Source organism: Cherax quadricarinatus, chromosome 67 (genome assembly GCF_038502225.1).
Source record: "Cherax quadricarinatus isolate ZL_2023a chromosome 67, ASM3850222v1, whole genome shotgun sequence".
NCBI lineage: Eukaryota > Metazoa > Arthropoda > Malacostraca > Decapoda > Parastacidae > Cherax > Cherax quadricarinatus.
Window position 1 is genome coordinate 7,150,663 of NC_091358.1, and position 25,679 is coordinate 7,176,341.

Consider the following 25,679-nt stretch of genomic DNA (forward strand, 5'->3'; position numbering starts at 1 on the left):
TACTTATCAGCTTGTCGGTATTGTTTACTATTATTATATTCACACTGTAGACTGTGCTGTGATGTGTCGAATATTCTATTCGACTCGCTTTGCTGGTTCCTGGCCTTTTAAGTACTTTCATACTGAAAGTTAAGACACATGTGCAACATCTGGATATCTTTATTGTAGTAGACGTTTCGCCATCCAGTGGCTTTATCAATACAGATTCTAGGACATAATAGAAAGACAGTAGAACTATATACAAAAGATGAGGTAATCAGTCCCTCGGCCTTGGAGTATTGTCGGTATTTTGTACCTTTCTTGCACAACTTGTCTGACACTGCAACATCATGGAATCTTGGTTCAGAGGACATCTACAAGACCTTCACGGCTGCTGCAACTAACCCATCTCTTTGGGAAGGACCTACTTCCACTGGGGAATCCCGCCTACCAGTGACTTTGCCCTCGTCTGCTGCCCGTCCCTATCCACTGACGCCTATATAAACCGCCAGTCTTCTTGTCTTTGCTCCAGATTCTCCTCCACCACGATGCTGTGAACACTAACTCCAAGGCCGAGGGACTGATTACCTCATCTTTTGTATATAGTTCTACTGTCTTTCTATTATGTACTAGAATCTGTATTGATAAAGCCACTGGATGGCGAAACGTCTACTACAATAAAGATATCCAGATGTTGCACATGTGTCTTAACTTTCATATTGTCGGTATTTTGTACCTTTCTTGCACTACTTTCATACTCTTGAAGCTGCGCACAGTTTTCCTCCTCCAATTTCTCAGTCAGCTCATTCCACTTACTACATTAACGTTCCTTGACGTCTCTGTGGGTATCTGCTGCTTAGGTTCCACATTTACAAACGCACATTCATACATACTCATGCACACAGATTCTCACATATGTAAGGAAGTCTTTATGCTAAGAAATACACAGTTACATTGTTAGTACATACACGCGTGTGCTTACCTCTCGATCCTCTGGATGGATTGTGAGTAGCTGCTGTAGTTGGAGCCAAGAGGTACCACAGACACAGCAGTTACTTCGTAACTGTTGAGAAAGACATAGCAGCCGAGGACACAGTAGGCTAGCACCATCGGGGCCATGGATACCACTAAACACAGTCGACGGCCTATGCGGTCAGTTAGTGAAGTCAGCACAAAGACACCACATATTGGAACCACCATAAGTATCGTAGTGCTAATATCTCTATTCAGATTCACACCGGAGGCTTCTAGTATTCTTGTGGCGTTCACTCTGACGACAGCTGTCCCACTGAAGCTCTGGATGAAGAAAAGGCAGGACAAGAGTAGTATCCGCTTTAAATTTTCAGCACTTAATAGAGCACCCCACCTTGAGGTGGCATCGGTTACCCTGTTTAACTGTTTTAAGAGTTTAATTTCAGCATCAAGATCAGCGTAGTTTCCTCTAAGACCAGCAAGCACTTTAAGAGCGGCTTTGTCTTTATCTACTACCGCTAGGAAGGTCGGGCTCTCGGGCAAGCAGGGAACAATGGCTGTAGTGTATAGTAGGAGAATACCCACGTTGATGAAAGCAACTTGGTACCATGTGAGGAAGATGCCGAGGCTCACACCTATGCCGGTACCAATGAGAAACATCAAGATGACGATGGTTCCTATTGAACCTCGATGAGATGTGTCTGGTATCTCTGTGGCATAGGTGATAACAGCCAAAGTGACCATGCCGCAGGTGACACCGTCCAGGAATCTGGTGAGTAAGTTTATTCAGGTACAAATACGCATAAATACAGTTATTTAAACCATCATACATAGCAGCATATGTGTAGATTACATAGGATAACCCCAAAAAGTCGGACAAAGTGACTTGTTTCCATTGGGGTCCTTCAAACTAATCGACGAGAAAGGTGTTAGTTTCCTCGACGATTAGTTTTAAGGACCCCAAATAAAATAAGTCATTTTATCTGACTTTTTTTGGGTTATTCTAGATAATCTACACATATATGGGAGTGAATGTTTTTATGCTGAATTGAATAAGAGTAAACTAGTGGGAAGGGTTGGGTTTGAGAAGGAACCGCGTAGGTGCATTAAGACGAGTGTAATACTTGAGTGTCCTCATTGTGGGGAGTTTTTTCCACCTTTATCAGTCCAATACGGAGAATAATACTGGAGACGGTGGAAGACGTGAAGAAGCATTTTGGGGTGATCAGTCCCTGATTCTTGAGGAATCTCTTGGAGACAGTGAACGACATGAAGAAGCAACTTGAAGTGATCACCTCAAACTATTACTTCATGTCTTCCACCGTCTCTAGTGTTATTCTCCATAATGGATAATAAACTTACTGGTGGGCGAAACATCTCAACAACAGATACCCAAGTGTTCCACATGTCTTTCATATACTCTCGGCTTTACCTGGAGTTTACCTGGAGAGAGTTCCGGGGGTCAACGCCCCCGCGGCCCGGTCTGTGACCAGGCCTCCTGGTGGATCAGAGTCTGATCAACCAGGCTGTTGCTGCTGGCTGCACGCAAACCAACGTACGAGCCACAGCCCGGCTGATCAGGAACTGACTTTAGGTGCTTGTCCAGTGCCAGCTTGAAGACTGCCAGGGGTCTGTTGGTAATCCCCCTTATGTATACCATTAACATATAAATATGACATAAGATCATATGAAAAGAGGAACACTGCAGTAGGCCTACCAGCCTATACTTGGTAGGTTCTCAAACCCACTAAAAAGTATTCGACACACCCATTATCAATGTTTACATAAATGGTATACAGTACCGACATCTTCACAACCTTCTTTCTTACTACCGGCCCATTCCTTGGGTATAACTGACTTCCACTGGGGATTCCCACCTACGAGCAACAATGCCTTCGTCTGCTGTTTCTTCCCTCACCTGTCGCCAGTATATAAGCTCCAAGCTCCATGACTATGCTTCAGTTCCTTCAAGGCTACGGTGCTCTTCACGAACTCCAAGACTGAGGGACTGATTACCTCACCTATTGTATATATTTCTTCACATTGTGTCCTTGTATTGTATCAGTTTCGTTCCAGATCATAAAGCTGAACTCTTCTCCAGGCTGAGGGACTGAGTACCGAAAATACTTTTCTCCAAGGTTGATGGACTCAATACATCATCTTTATTTTATTACTACTGCTCCCTCTGTATTTGACTGAAGAAGCCTACTGTGTAGGCGAAACGTATTAATAAAGATACCCAACTGTTGCACATGTGTTTTATCTTCAACTTGTCGGTATTTTATACTATTTTGAACCATCATATACGAAAAGCAAGTTCACCCTTCAAGCAGGTGGGAAGTAGTAGTAGTAGTAGTAGTAGTAGTAGTAGTAGTAGTAGTGGTAGTAGTAGTAGTAGTAGTAGTAGTAGTAGTAGTAGTAGTAGTAGTAGTAGTAGTAGTAGTGGTAGTAGTAGTAGTAGTAGTAGTAGTGGTAGTAGTAGTAGTAGTAGTAGTAGTAGTAGTAGTGGTAGTAGTAGTAGTAGTAGTAGTAGTGGTAGTAGTAGTAGTAGTAGTAGTAGTGGTAGTAGTAGTAGTAGTAGTAGTAGTAGTGGTAGTAGTAGTAGTAGTAGTAGTAGTGGTAGTAGTAGTAGTAGTAGTAGTAGTAGTAGTGGTAGTAGTAGTAGTAGTAGTAGTAGTGGTAGTAGTAGTAGTAGTAGTAGTAGTAGTAGTAGTAGTAGTAGTAGTAGTAGTAGTAGTAGTAGTAGTAGTAGTAGTAGTAGTAGTAGTAGAAATAGTAATATACCCAAGAAACGGGAGAACGTGAGTATAACGCCGCTCCCGTTGCTACAAACAAAAAACTACAAACAGACATTACTTACCTGGCGACAATCAACATTGTGGCGTTGAGTGAGAGAGCGATGGCAGCCCAGCCCATGAGTCCCGGGACCACGGATATGGCCATGGACCACCGTCGTCCCAGACGACCCAGCATCCAGCCAGCCAACAAGAAGCCAGGTACGCTACCGATCGTCACGATGCTACCTACCATCACCCCAGTCATAGACACCTTAATTGTGTTTGAATACACTTAAACAGTTGGGATACTTCATTATTGATATGTTGCGGGTCTGGGACCATGAATCAACCCCTGCAACCACAAATAGGTGAGTACACACACACACACACACACACACACACACACACACACACACACACAGAAACGCTCTTCTTGCCAAATAAGGCAAGCGAAAATTTGTGTATGCAATAATTTCGCAAAAATCATTCTGAATCTAACGAAAAAAATATATTTCATTGTGTTTGTTTATTATTAAATTATTGTAAAATTATCTAAAATATATTTAGTTGGATTAGGCTAAATTAAATTGCGCTTGTTATAATAAGATTAGGTAAGTTTTCTAAGATTCTTTTGGTATAAAATGATTAACATGTCTTGATAAAGCTCTGTCACGTCACTCATGTCTTGATAAAGCTCTATCACGTCACTCATGCCTTGATAAAGCTCTATCACGTCACTCATGCCTTGATAAAGCTCTATCACGTTACTCATGCCTTGATAAAGCTCTATCACGTCACTTATGTCCTGATAAAGCTCTATCACGTCACTCATGTCTTGATAAAGCTCTATCACGTCACTCATGCCTTGATAAAGCTCTATCACGTCACTCATGCCTTGATAAAGCTCTATCACGTCACTCATGCCTTGATAAAGCTCTATCACGTTACTCATGTCTTGATAAAGCTCTGTCACGTCATTCATGTCTTGATAAAGCTCTATCACGTTACTCATGTCTTGATAAAGCTCTGTCACGTCATTCATGTCTTGATAAAGCTCTATCACGTCACTCATGCCTTGATAAAGCTCTGTCACGTCACTCATGCCTTGATAAAGCTCTGTCACGACATTCATGTCTTGATAAAGCTCTGTCACGACACTCATGTCTTGATAAAGCTCTATCACGTCACTCATGCCTTGATAAAGCTCTATCACGTCACTCATGTCTTGATAAAGCTCTATCACGTCACTCATGCCTTGATAAAGCTCTATCAAGTCACTCATGTCTTGATAAAGCTCTATCACGTCACTCATGTCTTGATAAAGCTCTGTCACGACACTCATCTCTTGATAAACATGTCACGTCACTCATGTTTTGATAAACATGTCACGTCACTCATGTCCTGATAAACATCTGTCACGTCAGTCATGTCTTAATAAAGCTCTGTCACGACACTCATGTCTTGATAAAGCTCTATCACGTCACTTATGTCTTGATAAAAGTCTATCATGTCATTCATGTCCTGATAAAGCTCTATCACGTCACTCATGTCTTGATAAAGCTCTATCACGTCACTCATGTCTTGATAAAGCTCTATCACGACACTCATGTCTTGATAAAGCTCTGTCACGACACTCATGTGTTGTTAAACATCTGTCACGTCATTCATGTCCTGATAAACATCTGTCACGTCAGTTATGTTTTGATAAACATCTGTCACGTCACTCATGTCCTGATAAACATCTGTCACGTCACTCATGTCTTGATAAACAACTGTCACGTCACTCATGTCCTGATAAACATCTGTCACGTCACTCATGTCCTGATAAACATCTGTCACGTCACTCATGTCTTGATAAAGCTCTATCACGACACTCATGTCTTGATAAAGCTCTGTCACGCCATTCATGTCCTGATATAGCTCTATCACGTCACGCATGTCTTAATAAAGCTCTATCAGGTCACTCATGTCCCGATAAACATCTGTCACGTCACTCATGTCTTGATAAAGCACCACACAAGATTGAAACAATGGAACATGTCTTAGTGTACATGTTACTAATGTATATTTAACTCTCCCAGCAATAACATGCTGAGGTTGTCGAAGTAATTACCAGCAGAGGTGAGTTGTTGACCCAGATGTTGCAAGTCAACCTGCAACATTATCAACACACTCTTCATCACCTGTCATTATTGTCCACTTCTGCTGTCTCCAGTATTGTTATTATTATTATTATTATTATTATTATTATTATTATTATTATTATCACGAGCAGCGAATCAGTCTACAGTGTACCGTAACCACTTAGCCGGTCGTCCTTCTTATGGTATACCTGGAGAGGGTGTCGGGGGTCAACGCCCCTACGGCCCGGTCCGTGACCAGGCTTCGCAATGGATCAGGGCCTGATCAACAAGGCTGCTACTGCTGGCCGCACGTAAACCGACGTACGAGCCACAGCCCGGCTGGTCAGGTGCTGACTTTAGGTGCCTGTCCAGCTCCCTCTTACAGACAGTCAGTCAGAACCGACATGTTGATAAATTAGACACATGTGCAACTCTTGGGTATCTTTATTGAGGAAACGTTTCGCCACACAGTGGCTTCATCAGTCCAAACGTAGGAGAAACTTGAAGAACAAGAGGAGAATGAGGTAATCAGTCCCTCAACCTTGAGTCGATGTGTTCAGTCCATCAATCTTGAATAGAATACGGCATATCAGCGGAGAAGCAGCTTATAAACCGTACAGCTTATAAAGCTGCACCTCTCGTGCCATACGGTTTATAAGCTGCTTCTCCGCTATGCCGTATTCTATTCAAGATTGATGGACTGAACACATCGACTCAAGGTTGAGGGACTGATTACCTCATTCTCCTCCTGTTCTTCAAGTTTCTCCTACGTTTGGACTGATGAAGCCACTGTGTGGCGAAACGTTTCCTCAATAAAGATACCCAAGAGTTGCACATGTGTCTAATTTATCAGTCAGGGGTCTATTGGTAATCCCCCTTATTAAGTGTTATCTTTCTCACAGAGACGGAAGGTTCAACACTTAGTAGAAAAACTCTAGAAATCATAACAACATGACTCCAAATAAACCACGGAACGGTATGGTTTGTTTGCAATCGTGTCATTACGATTTCTTAAGTCGTGAATTTTTTGACTCACTCGCCATGGGGTTCTAACCCCACCCGTTCCATGGCTTACTTAGCACAAAGGGTCTGTATATTTCGGATGCAATCGGGGACCTTTTTTTTCAACAAAAAAGAGAATCTTTGATTGAGACCTAAATAAACAGTTTCTTTGTACTTAATAATTTCTTTTCCACCCAAATAAGACCTGTCTGGTTTTTACTTCCTGATGCTGGTGTTTCAGGTGGCAGGTAGATTCTTGGTAGAGCGCTAGATTCAACCGAAAACACTAGAGGTCGACTCTCAGGCGAGTCGAAATGCATTATACATAAGAAAAGAGGAACACTGTAGCAGGCCTACCGACCCATCTTTGGCAAGTCCTTGTTAAACCCAAACCCACTTAAATAGAATTGACGAGAGGAATAAGATTAGTGGCGCTTTGAGGCATCTGTGGAGACAAAAAATGTTATCCATGGAAGCAAAGAGGGAAATGTATTGGAGTATAGTGATACCAACGCTCTTATATGGGTGTGAAGCATTGGTGGTGAATGTTGCAACAAGGAGGAGGCTGGAAGCAGTGGAGATCTCGTGTCTGAGGGCAAAGAGTAGTATAAATACTACGCTGCAAAGTATTCACACCACACAGGTATGAAATCTGTGCATAGTCTGTGTAGATAATTCGTAGCTTGATGGTCGAATTATATATATATATATATATATATATATATATATATATATATATATATATATATATATATATATATATATATATATATATAAAAATCTAACATACCCATCATGTCCAGCTGCCAGTCCTGGAACTGAAGCTGAGTGTTGAAGAGTGTGGTGTTATCAGACAGAAGATCTGAAGCCAAAACATTGGGGAAGGAGAGAGACATTCCCATCACGAAGTATGATACTGACGCTGCCATCACCATCAGCATCTATAGAAAAAACAGGAAAAAGAATACAGGTCATTGCAATGTTGCAGTAGCTAGGTGGTGCATATAGTAGTAACGAGTAAATAAAATTGTTGAAAAAGGAATTTCTCTCACTATGATATTTTTTTTTTTTTGGCGTATTTATATATGATATATGAAGTCTTGTTGACCATACACTCGTGTAGTCTTTACCCAGGTAGATCTGTTCGTGACTTGATATAGTCTACTGCGTGGGCGAAACGTAGTCAATAAAGGATCACATTCTACTGCATTTGTGTCTATTTTTCCATCGTGTCGGTATTTCATACCATTTATCCCCAGCTGCCAGCTGGTCACCACTATCATCACTCCCTTTTTTCCTAGATCATACAACAATATACGGCTTATACATCCGCTGGTGATAGTAATATATACACCTGACTCTCTTGGCCTTCCTGTTTACCATGCCTTATCTGATTAAATTAATTTTTTATTGCTTATTATTCACGTTTTTCATTATTTTTTTGTGAGTATTTATTCGATATCTTTATCCCGTTTATCTCATGGTATTTTTATATTTTGATTATATATCCCTGAGCAGGAAAGGTGGAACCCGTCCCCCACACTCGCCCTTTCCCTAACAATATTCCACTATTAACAGAAGCTAATTTTTTGGTGTTATTAGGATCTGGTACCACGAAGAACTTGCCTAAATGTGTTCAACATTGGTCGATTCCATGTCAAAATGTGTAGCAATGTCTATAAAAACAAATACTTCTCATATCTCCTATTAAATCAGTTATCTGTCGTATTACTGCCGTGTATTTTTCAAATATAATATATATTTAAATTCTTATGTCAGGAATTACAGGAGTTGATGAATTATTCTAGTCAAGATATTGTGAATTTTTATTTTTTATGGATTAAAATATTCTTAGTCTTGTAGTGACAAGGTTAGATGCAGCCTTTGACCACGGTGTAACCGATAGGCTTTAAACCCCGTTAATCAACCAGCCAGTGTGTATAAAATATCTTAGATATGCCTTTGAGAGAAGGGAGAATGAGGTACCAGTTACTGGTCAAGATCTCTTGATCCAGGGATATAAGACGCACCCTTCTCTTGGGTCACCCCTGACTGCCTCCCGTTCTCCAGGCAATGACCCCCAGCGGGTTTATCGCATCCACATGAGTGACGGGAAGATATTGAAGGTGAAGCAGATGAAGACAATACTGAAAATGGACGGGAAAGACGCAGCAGGTGGTGAAGGTGACTGAGGGTGAAGGAGAGAGAGAGAGAGAAAGTTACAAGGTTGAGGCAGCAGGCAGAGCAAAAACTACCTCGGGCGGACCTACCTGCACCGCCTGACGTCGCCGTCTCTCATTGCTCGGTTCCTCACTCTTATCTCCACACAGTTCTGTGAAAGACCAGTATTCACTAATTAACTCACTCGTCATTTTAGTTTTTAAAGGGGGTGGACGGGTAAGCAAGTCAGTAGGGACTGACCACCTCAAAACTCAGTCTTCAAGGGAGATGGACTGATGACAGCGTCTTCACATCTCTACTGTTTCTGCTACCTCTTTTGTACTCGACTGAAGAAGCCTACTCCGTGGGCGAAACGTTTCGGAATAAAGATACCTAACTGTTGCACATGTGTCTTACTTATCAAGTAAATAGGTACGGTATACATAAGTACAATTATCATACATAGCGACATATGTATAAATTTTTGGGTAAAAGGATACAAGTGCAACTAATGCGACATTTTATTGTAACAACGTTTCGCTCTCCAGGAGCTTTGTCAAGCCGTTCAGCTTAAGAAAGCTCCTAGAGAGTGAAACGTTGCCACAATAAAATATCGAATTGATTACACTTGTGTCCTTTTATCTAACATATTGTCGGTAATTATATCAGTGTTATTACAGAAAGGCATAATACCGTGACCGAAACAATACACAACCCGCACATGGGAGAGAGGAGCTTACGACGACCTTTCGGTCCGATTTGAACCACTCGTTTGTTAGTGTGACTTTGTAAATGGTCCAAGTCGGACCGAAACGTCGTCGTAAGCTCCGCTCTCCTATGTGTGGGTAATTTGTGTAATGCGTAAATTACCCAGGATAACCCCCTCCCCCCCAAAAAAAGGTCAAAGTGACTTATTTCCAATGAAGTTGGTAAGCCAGTGGAAGGCCTCGGTCAGAGGACCATAAGCTCCAATAGCGGGTCATCATATAACGAAGACTCACGTCACGAAACACTTGTTCTGTTTTCCGACGAATCTTACCTAACCTGACTTACACTAAACAAAAAAAAAACACCTGAACCAACACTAGCACGTATATTATTGAACGTTGTCCACCTTGGACCAACTTAAATAAGTTTAGATTTAGAAAATATTACTAGGGAAGTATTGGTTTGGCAATAGATTCATGTTCGTGTGGGTTTGCCAGGAGGCCTGGTCATGGGCCGAGCAGCGATGAAGGGGGGCGTTGATCCCCGGGATATTCTCCAGGTAGGACGGGTCCTGGCCAGGGTCGTATCCATATGGTGACCTGGCAGTGGCTCCCGAAGGTGTCGAAGTGTGTACAAGTGTTGCACAGCTTCATGGCAAGGGGCACGGTAAGCTGTCTACGTGTCATGTAGAGTACCATTTACAGCCCTGTTGTAGGGGCAGCCCTGGGACAAGGGCACGAGGAGCCTTCTTCAGCACAAACCTGGTTAGGGTACATAAGGGTGGAGAGTCAGGTGTAGAATGTTGAGTAAGTTGGATATGAGACTGACCTACACGGAACGGGCGAGTGTGTGTTAGTTATTATTTTGTTCTAGACACATATCGATGACACTAGGCCGGTTGTGTGTGTGTGTGTATATATATATATATATATATATATATATATATATATATATATATATATATATATATATATATATATATATATATATATATATATATATATATATGCAAAACAACCACTCTGAAAGAATAGAGAAATTCCAAGCGCTTTCGTGACTACTCACATTATCAAGGAACTATCTAGTTCCTTGATAATGTGAGTAGTCACGAAAGCGCTTGGAATTTCTCTGTTCTTTCAGAGTGGTTGTTTTGCATATTCTGAAATCACCTGTTTACTGTGATCTTATTGCATATATATATATATATATATATATATATATATATATATATATATATATATATATATATATATATATATATATATATATATATATATATATTAACAAGTCGGTCGTCTCCCACCGAGGCAGGGTGACCCAAAACAGAAAGAAAATCCCCAAAAAGAAAATACTGTCATCATCATTCAACACTTTCACCACACTCACACATTATCACTGTTTTTGCAGAGGTGCTCAGAATACAACAGTTTAGAAGCATATACGTATAAAGACACACAACATATCCCTCCAAACTGCTAATATCCCAAACCCCTCCTTTAAAGTGCAGACATTGTACTTCACATTTCCAGGACTCAAGTCCGGATATATAAAAATAACCGGTTTCCCTGAATCCCTTCACTAAATATTACCCTGCTCACACTCCCACAGATCGTCAGGTCCCAAATACCATTCGTCTCTATTCACTCCTATCGAACACGGTCACGCACGCTTGCTGGAAGTCCAAGCCCCTCGCCCACAAAACCTCCTTTACCCCCTCCCTCCAACCTTTTCGAGGACGGCCCCTACTCTTTCCCCAGGTAGGGCTGTTTGTGACATGATAAAGCCCGCTGTGTGGGCGAAACGTAGTCAATAAAGGGTAACATACACATTTTTTCCATATTGTCAGTATTTTATACCATTTATCTCCACCCGGGGTCCAAGACTGTTCAACTGCCTCCCAGCATACATAAGGGGGATTACCAATAGACCCTTGACTGTCTTCAAGAAGACACTGGACAGGTACCTAAAGTCAGTACCTGACCAACCGGGCTGTGGTTCTTACGTCAGTTTGCGTGCGGCCAGCAGTAACAACCTGGTTGATCAGACCCTAATCCACCACGAGACCTGGTCTCAGACCGATCCCTGGGGGCGTTGACCCCCGAAACCCTCTCCAGGTAAACTCCAGGTAAACCCTCTCCTGTACACCATTATAAGATTATTTAACGGTAACTTGTTGCTTTTAGGGAAGACCCTAATTTCAGGTGTTCCATCCCATCTCTATGTGACTTGACTTAATCCAGGTTAAGTGCTCTTGATCCTAGGAACTGGAGCTGTCTTTTCCCTTGTTTTTCGTTGCCCAGGTGTTGTATGGCAGATTAGTTTCTGGTATGGAAGAAATCACAATACAACGCGTGATTGCAAATATGTAAAAAAAATACCAGAATGACAATAGGAAATGAAACCTGAGCGCTTTCGTGTGTTTACACACATCTTCAAGGGAACAGGATGTGTGTATTAATAATATAAATAATAATGATGTGAGCTGTAGACATGTCATGAAGCACTGAGTGGAGATTTTGGTCATTTCAGTAAGACCTTCCGTAATTTCAGTAAGACCTTCCGTAATTTCAGTAAGACCTTCCGTAATTTCAGTAAGACCTTCCGTAATTTCAGTAAGACCTTCCGTAATTTCACCAAGACCTTCCGTAATTTCAGTAAGACCTTCAGTAATTTCACCAAGACCTTCCGTAATTTCACCAAGACCTTCCGTAATTTCACTAAGACCTTCCATAATTTCACTAAGACCTTCCATAATTTCACTAAGACCTTCCATAATTTCACCAAGACCTTCCGTAATTTCACCAAGACCTTCCATAATTTCACCAAGACCTTCCGTAATTTCACCAAGACCTTCCGTAATTTCACCAAGACCTTCCATAATTTCACCAAGACCTTCCGTAATTTCACTAAGACCTTCCATAATTTCACTAAGACCTTCCGTAATTTCACCAAGACCTTCCATAATTTCACCAAGACCTTCCGTAATTTCACCAAGACCTTCCGTAATTTCACTAAGACCTTCCATAATTTCACTAAGACCTTCCGTAATTTCACCAAGACCTTCCATAATTTCACTAAGACCTTCCGTAATTTCACCAAGACCTTCCATAATTTCACCAAGACCTTCCGTAATTTCACCAAGACCTTCCGTAATTTCACCAAGACCTTCCATAATTTCACCAAGACCTTCCATAATTTCACCAAGACCTTCCATAATTTCACCAAGACCTTCCGTAATTTCACTAAGACCTTCCATAATTTCACTAAGACCTTCCGTAATTTCACCAAGACCTTCCATAATTTCACCAAGACCTTCCGTAATTTCACCAAGACCTTCCGTAATTTCACCAAGACCTTCCATAATTTCACCAAGACCTTCCGTAATTTCACCAAGACCTTCCGTAATTTCACCAAGACCTTCCATAATTTCACCAAGACCTTCCATAATTTCACTAAGACCTTCCATAATTTCACTAAGACCTTCCGTAATTTCAGTAAGACCTTCAGTAATTTCACCAAGACCTTCTGTAATTTCACCAAGACCTTCCGTAATTTCACCAAGACCTTCCGTAATTTCACCAAGACCTTCCGTAATTTCACTAAGACCTTCCGTAATTTCACTAAGACCTTCCGTAATTTCACTAAGACCTTCCATAATTTCACTAAGACCTTCTGTAATTTCAGTAAGACCTTCAGTAATTTCACCAAGACCTTCCGTAATTTCACCAAGACCTTCCGTAATTTCACTAAGACCTTCCGTAATTTCACTAAGACCTTCCATAATTTCACTAAGACCTTCCGTAATTTCACCAAGACCTTCCATAATTTCACTAAGACCTTCCATAATTTCACTAAGACCTTCCGTAATTTCACTAAGACCTTCCATAATTTCACCAAGACCTTCCGTAATTTCACCAAGACCTTCCGTAATTTCACTAAGACCTTCCATAATTTCACTAAGACCTTCCATAATTTCACTAAGACCTTCCGTAATTTCACTAAGACCTTCCATAATTTCACTAAGACCTTCCATAATTTCACTAAGACCTTCCATAATTTCACCAAGACCTTCCGTAATTTCACCAAGACCTTCCATAATTTCACCAAGACCTTCCGTAATTTCACCAAGACCTTCCGTAATTTCACCAAGACCTTCCATAATTTCACCAAGACCTTCCGTAATTTCACCAAGACCTTCCACTGTTTCAAGACCACCTTCCAGTCTGAAAATAAACAAAGTTACCATCACAGCCCCACAAAAGTTTCTGACGCCATTTCAAAACAATGACTTCTCTTACGATTTACATAATAAACTCACAGCTTCTTACAAGGTGGTGATGGTGCGGCTGGTGTTTTATTTCTCAGGAACCGGGTTTATGCTTCCTGACTCGGGTCTTAGTAAACTAAATACCATTGTTTTAGTAAGTATCCGTTAACCTACATGAGATTTCACACCATATATACACCAAATAATGATTATACAGTATATTCCTACGGTCGTTCCTCATACTGAATGGTGTTTTCTTTGTCAGGAAACAACAAAGTTTATGCTGACAAGGGCCTTTATCCAATGAGTGGCCTGTCGTGCGGTTAAGTTAAATTAGATAAATTAGGGGAAAAAAGAGACAAGTGTTTCCTGAGGCGGGTCTTAGTCATATGATGACCCACAGCTGGAGCTCTTGGTCATCTGACTGAGGCCTTCAGCTGGCTTACCAACCTCAATGGAAGTAAGTCACTCTGACTTTTTTTTTTTGGGGGGGGGGGAGAAGGGTATTCTAGGTAATTTTCATATATGAAGCAAGCCTTGTTCGCTAAGTTCAAGTTGTTTGTAGGATTGTACGGTCCGGTGGGTTAGAGCGTCGGGAATTTTCGCTCACCATGAGGGAAGCTAAAACACGGGTTCGATCCCCCGGCTGGTCGCAGTGTTGTTATTAATGTTACTATGTATGCTAACTGTACTTACGTGTACCTGTACCTAAATAAACTTTACTTGCTTGCTTGCCTGCTTGCTTGTTCGCTTACTTACAGTTAGTGTGACTAGTTAATGGCCCATTTCGGACCGAAACGTCGTCATAAAGTTTCACTCTCCTATGTGCGGGTTATTTGTGTACTTACCCGTCCACCCCTAGAAAAACGGGTTATATTTTTAGCCACAATCTTAGTCCATCCACTGAAGTTGAACGCACAAGTCCTGCTGACATATAGCATAATCACATTAAGGCTGTGCAGGAGGAACTAGGTTATCCACATCCGTATAACAAACACTATTTTTTTCTCTCGAAAATCTTGCGTCACATCCATATCTAAAAGACCAAACCGGATTTCCTCTAATTTGTTTTATTTTGATATGCAATTTACTCACACTGACCTCTGATGCTGCGATACGTAGATGAACAATCTTGTGGAATTTCTCACATTGTCGAGAGAAATCACGAAACGCTTGGAATTTCACTATTTTTTCACTGTGGTTATTTTGCATATTCTCATATCACACCAAACACACAGTATAAGCCTATAACTGCCTGTCGGGCCGATTATATGCACAGATATCCACTACCGGAGCTGTGATCTTATTGTGATCGTATTTGCATGGACCTCATCCTGTTTTTCTGCAACATTGCAGGATCTTGATGTGTTGATTGCAACACGAAAGGTATTATTCAACTCCATCCGTGAATGTTTTGCATCTTGTATCGCTTCTTCGCGATTTTTTTTCATAAAACACACACACACACACACACACACACACACACACACACACACACGACCAGTGAAGAGGCGGGGCCAGGAGCTAGGACTCGACCCCTGCAACCTCAACTAGGTGAGTACAACTAGGTGAGTACACACACACACACATACAATGGGCACCTGTGACGAGTGGGGTCCCACAGGGGTCGGTCCTTGGACCTGTGCTATTTTTGGTATATGTGAACGACATGACGGAAGGGATAGACTCAGAAGTGTCCCTGTTCGCAGATGATTTGAAGTTAATGAGGAGAATTAAATCAGATGAGGATCAGGCAGGACTTCAAAGAGACCTGGACAGGCTGGAACCTGGTCCAGCAACTGGCTTCTTGAATTCAACCTTACCAAGTGCAAAGTCATGAAGATCGGAGAAGGGCAAACAAGACCGCAGACAGAGTATAGACTAGGTGGCCAAGGACTGCAAACCTCGCTCAAGGAGAAAGATCTTGGGGTGGCCATAACACTGAGCATGTCTCCGGAGGCACACATCAACCAGATAACTGCTGCAGCATATGGGCGCCTAGCAAACCTGAGAATAGCGTTCCGATACCTTAGTAAGGAATCGTTCAAGACACTGTACACCGTGTATGTCAGGCCCACACTGGAGTATGCAGCACCAGTTTGGAACCCATACCTGGTCAAGCACGTCAAGAAATTAGAGAAAGCGCAAAGGTTTGCAACAAGGCTAGTTCCGGAGCTCAGGGGTATGTCCCACGAAGAAAGGTTGAGGGAAATCGGACTGACGACATTGGAGGACAGGAGGGTTAGGGTAGACATGATAACGACATACAAAATACTGCGTGGAATAGATAAGGTGGACAGAGACAGGTTGTTCCAGAGAGGGGACACAGAAACAAGGGGTCACAATTGGAAGCTGAAGACTCAGACGAGTCAGAGGGATGTTAGGAAGTATTTCTTCAGTCATAGAGTCGTCAGGAAGTGGAATAGCCTAGCAAGTGATGTAGTGGAGGCAGGAACCATACATAGCTTTAAGACGAGGTATGAGAAAGCTCAGGAAGCAGAGAGAGAGAGGACCTAGTAGCGATCAGTGAAGAGGCGGGGTCTCGACCCCTGCAACCACAATTAGGTGAGAATACACACACATTTTATATATATATATATATATATATATATATATATATATATATATATATATATATATATATATATCTATATATATATATATAGGAGGGGTGTTAATGTTGCAGTTTTATAACCGTAGTGTAAGCATATCTCTGGCAAGTCAGTGATGGAGTGAATGATGATAAGTTTTTTTTATTTTTCGGGCCACCCCGCCTTGGTGGGAGACGGCCAATGTGTTAATACCAATAATAGGGAGGGGAAATTGAAGACCGGTATAAAGAAGATAGAAGGGAGGGAGAAGGATAAGGAAGAGAGAACGAGGTAGGAGGTAAATAGAGAAAGGAAGGAAAAGTGGAAGTAAGGAGGGATGTGGGTCAGAAGAAAATTAGGTCGTATAGAAGGATGCAGCGAGAATTTAACATTGTTGAGTGATGAGCGAAGTAGAGGTTAGCCACCTTCAGTACGTGACGACAACAACAGTTGCTGCTGCAACTGTTGTTGTTGCCATTGTTACAGGAGAACTATACCAGCCACACCAAGCACACAGTACTCACCTATCTGTACTCATCTATTCGTGGTCGCAGGGGTCGATACATAGCTCCTGGCCCAGCCTCTTCACTTATCGCTCCTAGATCCTCTCCCTCTCCCTGCTCCATGAGCTTTATCATACCTCGTCTTAAAACTATGTATGGTTCCTGCCTCCACTACGTCACTTGCCAGACTATTCCACTTCCTGACAACTCTATGACTAAAGAAAGACTTCCTAACATTTCTTTGACTCCTCTGAGTCTTCAGCTTCCAATTGTTACTACCCCTTGTTTCTGTGTCCCATCACTGAAACATCCTGTCCTTGTCCACTTTGTCAATTCTTCGCAGTATTTTGTATGTTGTTATCATGTCTTCCCTAACCCTCCTGTCCTCCAGTGTCGTCAGGCCGATTTCCCTTAACCTTTCTTAGGACATTCCCTTTAGCTCTGGAACTAGCAGTGTTGCAAACCTTTGCACCTTCTCTAATTTCTTGATGGGCTTGACCAGGTGTGGGTTCCAAACTGGCTCTGTATTCTCCAGTATTGGCCTGACGTACACGGTATACAAAATCTTGAACGATTCCTTACTGAGGTATCGGAGCGCTATTCTCAGGTTTGCCAGGCGCCCATATGATGCAGTAGTTATCTGGTTGATGTGCGCCTCAGGAGATGTGCTCGGTATTATACTCACTCCAAGATCCTTTTCCTTGTGTGAGGTTTGCAGTCTTTGGCCACTTAGCCTATACTCTGCGGTCTTCTTTGCCCTTCCCCGATCTTCATGACTTTGCATTTGGCGGAGTTAAATTCGATGAGCTAGTTGCTGGACCAAGCTTCCAGCCTGTCCAGGTCTCTTTGTAGTCGTGCCTGATCCTCATCCAGTTTAATTCTCCTCATTAACTTCACTTCACTCTGATACCTCGCCATGTTCCATGACTCGTTGTTGCCTCCCTGTCAGATATTCTCTGATCCACTGCAGTGCCCTTCTTGTTATATGTGCCTGATCTAGCTTTTGCACTAATCTCTTTTGAGGAACTGTGGCAAAGGCCTTCTTGCAGTCCAAGAAAATGCAATCTACCCACCCCTCTCTCTCGTGTCTTAATTCAATTACCTTGCCATAAAACTCCAGTAGGTTTGTGACACAGGATTTGCCTTCCATGAATCCGTGCTGGTTGTCGTTTATAAGCTTGTTCTGTTCTAGGTGCTCTACCACTCTCACGATAATCTCCTTCATGACTTTGCATAATATACAATTCAGAGACACTGGTCTATTGTTTAGTGCCTCGTGTCTGTCTCATTTCTTAGAAATGGAGACTACATTTGCCATATTCCATACCTCAGGTAGTTGCCCAGTTTCAATGGATGTGCTGAAAATTGTTGTTAGTGGCACATACAGCATCTCTGTTCCCTCTCTTAGGTTCCACGGAGAGAAGTTCGGTCCCACCGCTTTTGAGGTATCAAGGTCACTTAGTAGCTTCTTCACCTCCTCCTTGGTTGTGTGTATTTCATCCAACACTTGTTGGTATATCCCTTGTTGGTGTACCCCTCTGTTCTGACTTCCTGGAATCCTTTCTGTCTTCACTGTAAATACTTCTTTAAATCTCATGTTGAGCTCCTCACATACTTCTTGGTCGTTTCTTGTGAGCTCCCCACCTTCTTTTCTCAGCCTGATTACCTGGTCCTTGACTGTGGTTTTCCTTCTGATGTGGCTATACAACAGCTTCGGGTCAGACTTAATTTTTGACGTTATGTTGTTTTTGTACTCTCGCTGGGCCTCCCTCCATGTCGGTGCATACTCTTTTCTGGCTCTTCTGCTAATCTCTTTATTTTCCTGGATCCCTTGTCTTCTCTACTTTTTCCATTCTCTAGTGCACTTAGTTTTTGCCTCCCAACACCTTTGGGTAAACCAAGGACTAGTTCTGGTCTTCCCAATATTTCTGTTGCCCTTGGGAACAAACCTTTCCTCTGCCTCCTTAGTCCATCATTTCGTTTACTGACTTTCCTACTAATTTTCTTTCCCACTGAACCTCCTGCAGGAAGTTCCTCATACCTGTGTAGTTCCCCCTTTTGTAGTTTGGCTTTTCTCATCCTTCTCCTGTTACCTACTCCACTTTTAACTCTGTATTCAAAGCTCAGAACCACATGATCACTAGCTCCAAGGGACCTTTCATGTGATGTCCTCAGTGTCTGAGCTACTCAGGGTGAACACGAGGGCCAATCTTGCTGGTTCATCCTCCTCTCTCTCTCTCTGGTAGTGTCTTTAACATGTTGATGCATGAGGTTTTCCAGTACCACATCCATCATCTTGGTTCCATGTTTCGGGACCCCCGTGTGGCTCCAGGTTTTCCCAATCAATCTCCTTGTGATTGAAATCGCCCATAACTTGTAACTTCGCTCTACCCTTGTGAGCTCTTCTGGCCACCTCAGCTAATGTGTCTACTATTCAACTGTTGCTCTCTTTATATTCTTCTCTTGGCCTCCAGCAGTTCTATGGAGGATGATACACCAGTGCAATGACTACCTTATGTTCACTAGACTGAACTGTACCTACTATGTAGACCCTTTCACCAATTTCGGCCATTCCTTCCATTTCCACAAATTCCCATCGGTTTTTAATGAGTAGTGCAACTACTCCTCCCCCTCTGCTCCCTCTATCTTTTCTCGGGATCTGATATCCAGGTGGGAAGATTGCGTCTGTTAGCCTGATGAGTTTCGTTTCTGTTACTGCTATGATATCTGGGGACTTCTCCTTGATTCTTTCATGCCACTCCTCACATTTATTTGTTATTCCATCTGCATTTGTATACCAAACCTTCAACTTGTTTTCTAAAACTGCATGTAAGCCCAATTATATGCACAAACATCCACTACCAGTGCTGTGACTTGACCCCTGCAGCCACAAATAGAGGAGTACACACAGATGCATGATAGTATGCATGGAAACTCTATCCAGCCCAGAAAGCCTGTTGAATGCCCAAAGCACCTAAAGCCTCCTTTACCCTTTCCTTCCAAGCCTTCAGTTGTATGCTAAGAGTATGCTACATTTTATTTGGCGTATGTCACACACCCATACAGCCATGCCCTCCCGACTAGCAAACCAGGTGCTAAGAGTATAACTAGTAGGGGCCCCACCGTTATACCATTGCCTTGGTTCAACCAGCCAATCACAGGAAGCCCGCTAAAGTTGTGAAGCGATGTGGTACACTCATGAATCAACTTTGGCAGACTTACCTCCCAGTTTGGTTGCTACGGTTCTATCCGTGTCTCTTGCTTGCCTTATTGTGCATATCTGTTGTATATATTGTACATACCTGATTACTATTTGGTGAAGAAAATATAAATATTTACTCTGCTCGCTTTTTGCTCGTTTCTACCGTGGATATCATGCTACTACCCAGTGTGCAGGCCACTACACTACACCCGTGTTCGGAATATTTTCCTTAGTTGCAGGGACGGAGAACCCAACTCCTTCCCTCCATCTCAGTTGCATTCTGTCATGGTCATCCATATCAAGTTCATGTTTCACACCCATACATCCAATCTGTTATGTAATCTTTCATTATCTAGACTTTGTTACATTCATCATCTTGCTGTTTTGTATTTTGCATGCACTTCCACATTCCTCCATCAACTATTGGAAGTTCTCTTCAAAATCCCCCAAAGGAACCATGTCATCAGCAAAGAGTAACTGTGACAACTCCCATTTTGTATCAAATTCGTTGTCTTTCAATCCCGCACGTCTTCCAACACGCTAACATCCACATCCATGTTAAGCAACCATAGTGACATCACGCAGCCCTGTCTAAGGACTAATTTTACTGGAAAATAATTTCTTCTCTCCTACACACCCTAATTTGAGCCTCACAATCCTCATGAAAACTCTTTACTCCTTTTAGTGATCTACTGCCTATTCCATACATTTGCAACATCTAACACATTGCTCCACTATTCGCCTTATCATATGCCTTTTCTAAATTCCTAAGTGGGACAAACAGTTCGTTGTCTTTAAGTATTGTTCACTTATAAGGAACGTAAACACTTGGTCTACACACCCCCTACCCTTCCCAAATCCTCTTTGATCCTCTCCGATTCTATTTAGTTTTACTCTTACCCCTTTCAAAATAACTCTACTATATACTTTACATGGTATACCTAACAGGCTTGTTCTCTCATAATTCTTGTCCACTTTTACCCTCACACAAAGAAATTATGCCTCCTTTCTATTAGTCCTTATGTACATTCCTTTTTTTCATATTTATACTGGACAATAACAACACTGCACTAGCCAAGGACCCGAACCCATGTTGTACTGGCCCGCCTCATGGTGAGCTAGAACCACATGACACCTTAATTAACCCACAGGACCACCCAAGCCTACAAAGATGGCGCAGCCAGCAGAGCTAGCTGTCTGACCGCCATCCGAGGACCTTCGGTGTCGTGAGAGCTTGCAGGCTAATTGCCATTCTCATCCCTGTTTGGTGCACTAGTCCACGAGCAGCATATATATATTATTGTAACCATGAACGTGGACTAGTACACCAAACAGGGATGAGAATGAAAATTGGCCTACAAGCTCCCACGACACCGAAGGTCCTCGGATGGCGGTCAGACAGCTAGCTCTGCTGGCTGCGCCATCTTAGTAGGCTTGGGTGGTCCTGTGGGTTAAGGCTGCAGTGTTGTTATTGATCAATACCACTTGTTCGTGGTTACAATAATATACTGGAAAAATATACCAACCACTCCAACGCTACATTCTCACATGTAATTACACAGTGTGCTACAGTAAAAATATTGTATAAAAAGTGCTCCATAGTTCAGGGATTGTTCTGAAACCGGACGCGTATTATTCCTGGTCAGGAAGAGTGGTTTAAGTGCTCTCATGTTTGTCTGTGAGGCCCTAGTGTGCAGAGGCCTGTTTAAGTTTTAGGAGAGTACTGTATGGTGCTTTTGCCTGCTGGTATACAGACTGGCAGAAAGAGAGGGGGGGGGGTGTCATGGAGCCTCCCTGTTTATAAATGTTTATATATTTGTTTTACTCACTAGTAGCAGTGTGCTAGTGAGGTAATATGAGTACTGGGTAAAGGTGAACTGAAGTGTGGTGATGTTGGTTGTAGTAGAGAAGATTGAAATTAAGACACATGTGCAACATCTGGATATCTTTATTGTAGACGTTTCGCCATCCAGTGGCTTCATCAATACAAATTCCAGGACATAACTTGACAGTAGAACTATATACAAAAGATGAGGTAATCAGTCCCTCAGCCTTGGAGTTGGTGCGAAGAGCACCGTAGTCGTGGACATTCTGAAGCAAAAGCAAGGTGCCTGGCGCTTATATACTAACGTCAGGTGGAAAGGGGACGTGTAGCAGACGAGGGCATAGTCACTGGTAGGCGGGATTCCCCAGTGAAAGTAGGTCCTACCCAAAGAGATGGGTTAGTTGTAGTAGTAGTTGTCGTAGTCGTAATACATGTCCTCAGAATCAAGATTCCAGGATTTACCCTATAGGAGCCAGGACCTTTTTATTTAAGTTATGCAGCTAAAAGTTGTAACACCTGCTTTTAACGTCTTTGCTTTAATCACATCTGCCTCAGCTGCTTGATCTTCTTCCATTCTATTCACTCCCTCACACACTTTACCCCACACCCACCTCTGACGACTCCTTACTCCTGCAAGATGTTATTCCTCCCTGTCCATTGCATGCAATCAGTACCTCCCTTTTATCACCACTATCTGTAACCAAGTAGTCTAAGGCGTCGGATCATGATCCACTGCATATATGGAGCGTGAGATTCTAGGATTGAGTATATATATATATATATATATATATATATATATATATATATATATATATATATATATATATATATATATATATATATATATATATATATATATTTCAACAAGTCGACGGTCTCCCACCGAGGCAGGGTGACCCAAAAAGAAAATCCCCATTTAAAAAATACTTTCATCATCATTCAACACTCTCACCTGACTCATACATAATTGCTGTTTTTACAAAGGCACCCAGATACAGCAGTTTAGAAGCATATATAAAGACACATAACACATCCCTCCAAACTGCCAATATCCCAAACCCCTCCTTTACAGTACAGACATTGTACTTCCCAGTTCCAGGACTCAAGTCCGACTATATAAAAATAACGGGTTTCCCTGACTCCCTTCACTAAATATTACCCTGCTCACACTCCAACAGCTTGTCAGGTCCCAAAAACCTTTCGTCTCCATTCACTCCTATCTAACACGGTCACGCACGCTTTCTGGAAGTCCAAGCCCCTCGCCCACAAAACCTCCTTTACCCCCTCCCTCCAACCTTTCCGAGGACGACCCCTACCCCGCCTTCCTTCCCCTATAGATTTATACGCTCTCCATGTCATTCTACTTTGATCCATTCTCTCTAAATGACCAAACCACCTCAACAACCCCTCTTCTGCCCTCTGACTAATGCTTTTATTAACTCCACACCTTCTCCTAATTTCCACACTCCGAATTTTCTGCATAATATTTACACCACACATTGCCCTTAGACAGGACATCTCCACTGCCTCCAACCGTCTCCTCGCTGCTGCATTTACCACCCAAGCTTCACATCCATATAAGAGTGTTGGTACCACTATACTTTCATACATTCCCTTCTTTGCCTCCATAGATAACGTTTTTTTGTCTCCACATATACCTCAACGCACCACTCACCTTTTTTTCCCTCATCAATTCTATGATTAACCTCATCATTCATAAACCCATCTTTCTTTTTAGGGCACCCTTCCTCGGTGGGATACGGCCGGTTCGTTGATTATATATATATATATATATATATATATATATATATATATATATATATATATATATATATATATATATATATATATATATGTCGTGCCGAATATGTAAAACTGGTCAATTAGCAAGAACTAATTTAAAATTAAGTCCTTTCTGAAATTTTCTCTTATACGTTTAAAGATATATTTTTTTCATTAATGTTAATGTAAAAAATTTTAATTTTGCACCAAAAGAATCTTAGAAAACTTACCTAACCTTATTATAACAAGAACAATTCATTTTAGCCTAACCCAACTAAATATATTCTAGATTTGTTTACAGTAATTTAATACAAAACAAACACAATCAAATATATTTTTTTCGTTAGGTTCAGAATGATTTTGGCTAAATTATTGCATACACAAATTTTCACTTGTCCTATATGGCAAGATGAGCGTTGCTATTTAAACCAAGATCGCATGTTCTGCCTATTCGGCACGACATTATATATATATATATATATATATATATATATATATATATATATATATATATATATATATATATATATATATATATATATATATATATATATACACGTATATATTATTGTTCAGTATAATTATTAATTCTATGGATATACACTCACCAGTAACTGAGAAAGACGGACGTGGTTTCGACATGTTCACTCGTCAATTTTCTTCACGTTCATCAACACATGTGTTGCTGAAGTCTTCCTGGACAAGCAGCAACACCTGGGAGGCGCAACACAGACGAGATATCAATTAGAAATGTTCATAGACAATCTTACAAATTTGCACTGACAGATTGCAATACACGTGCGCAACCCTGGGAGGCTATACTAGGAAGCGTTTCGCTCACTCGAAGTGATTAATTACATTTTAAGCGTGTTTCTTCTTATATAACCGGAGGGTGTTCCGGGGGTCAACGCCCCCGCCACCCAGTCCGTCACCAGGCGCACACATGGGTATGCTTACAACACACACGAGACCTGGTCTCAGACTGGGCCGCGGGGGCATTGACCCTCGACCCCCTCCCCAGGTATACACACCTACGCGTGGGCATTTAACCTATTTAAAATACCGCCTTGTTAACTTCTCAAAAAGATTATTACAGAACATCGGTATATAAGAACATATTTCAATGAAAGAAGTGAAGCAAGTAGGAGCAGCCGTGAAGACAATTCAGTGAGATTTAGAAAACACGGTATTGAACACAAGGCTGATGTGTTCATGAGTGAGCTTAAGAAACCCACAATACGCCTACTTTTATTACTGTAAGGTATTTCCTCTGCCAGGGGTCCCGAGCACCTTTTCTAAGAGCAACTCTCGTGTTTACCACCACTGTCGAGGCCTCTTGCTTCACTTAAGAGACACTTGCACCACTTGGTCACTTGTTAAGAGGCAAGGTTTCGCTTACTGGGAGATTCACCTTCAAAGGAAGGTAAATTAACTCACCTTCCTTTGAAGGATGCGCTTCCATAATAAATGTTCTGGAGCTTCACTTGTGTTTTGTTTACGTATTTGACCGTGTGATCACGTGATAGATTATTGTTAGGTGAAGATCCTAATGAGTACATGAGTGACATCATGTGTTCACTCAGGTCACTAAATCTGGCATGTGAATCAGGTGTTGTTACCACTGTGGCCTATCACAGGCACCACTGAATTGATCACCTTATGACGAAAATCTGTATATTAGGTAATTTCCCATAGTAAAACAATAATTTCAAGAGATGTAAAGTAAAAGGACACAAGTGCAACTAATGTGACATTTTATTGTGGCAACGTTTCGCTCTCCAGGAGCTT

General features: G+C 41.7%; 1 protein-coding gene across 6 annotated transcripts in view; it reads right to left on the reverse strand.

Annotated features, from left to right (window-relative positions):
• The window catches only part of LOC128699649 (facilitated trehalose transporter Tret1), a 70,178-nt gene that overhangs the window by 9,361 nt on the left and 35,138 nt on the right, over nt 1-25,679 (reverse strand). For 3 of the 6 annotated variants that reach the window (XM_053792399.2, XM_053792400.2, XM_053792398.2), the window contains exons 2-6: nt 24,500-24,605; nt 9,124-9,185; nt 7,644-7,794; nt 3,812-3,974; nt 962-1,720 (exon numbers count right to left, since the gene is read on the reverse strand). In XM_053792399.2, the coding sequence (XP_053648374.1) occupies nt 962-1,720; nt 3,812-3,974; nt 7,644-7,794; nt 9,124-9,185; nt 24,500-24,533 (1,169 nt within the window). In that variant the 5' untranslated portion in view covers nt 24,534-24,605. Of the gene's footprint in view, nt 1-961; nt 1,721-3,811; nt 3,975-7,643; nt 7,795-9,123; nt 9,186-24,499; nt 24,606-25,679 lie in introns of those variants that run through there. The other 3 variants (XM_053792403.2, XM_053792402.2, XM_070099383.1) reach the window with 2 other exon arrangements.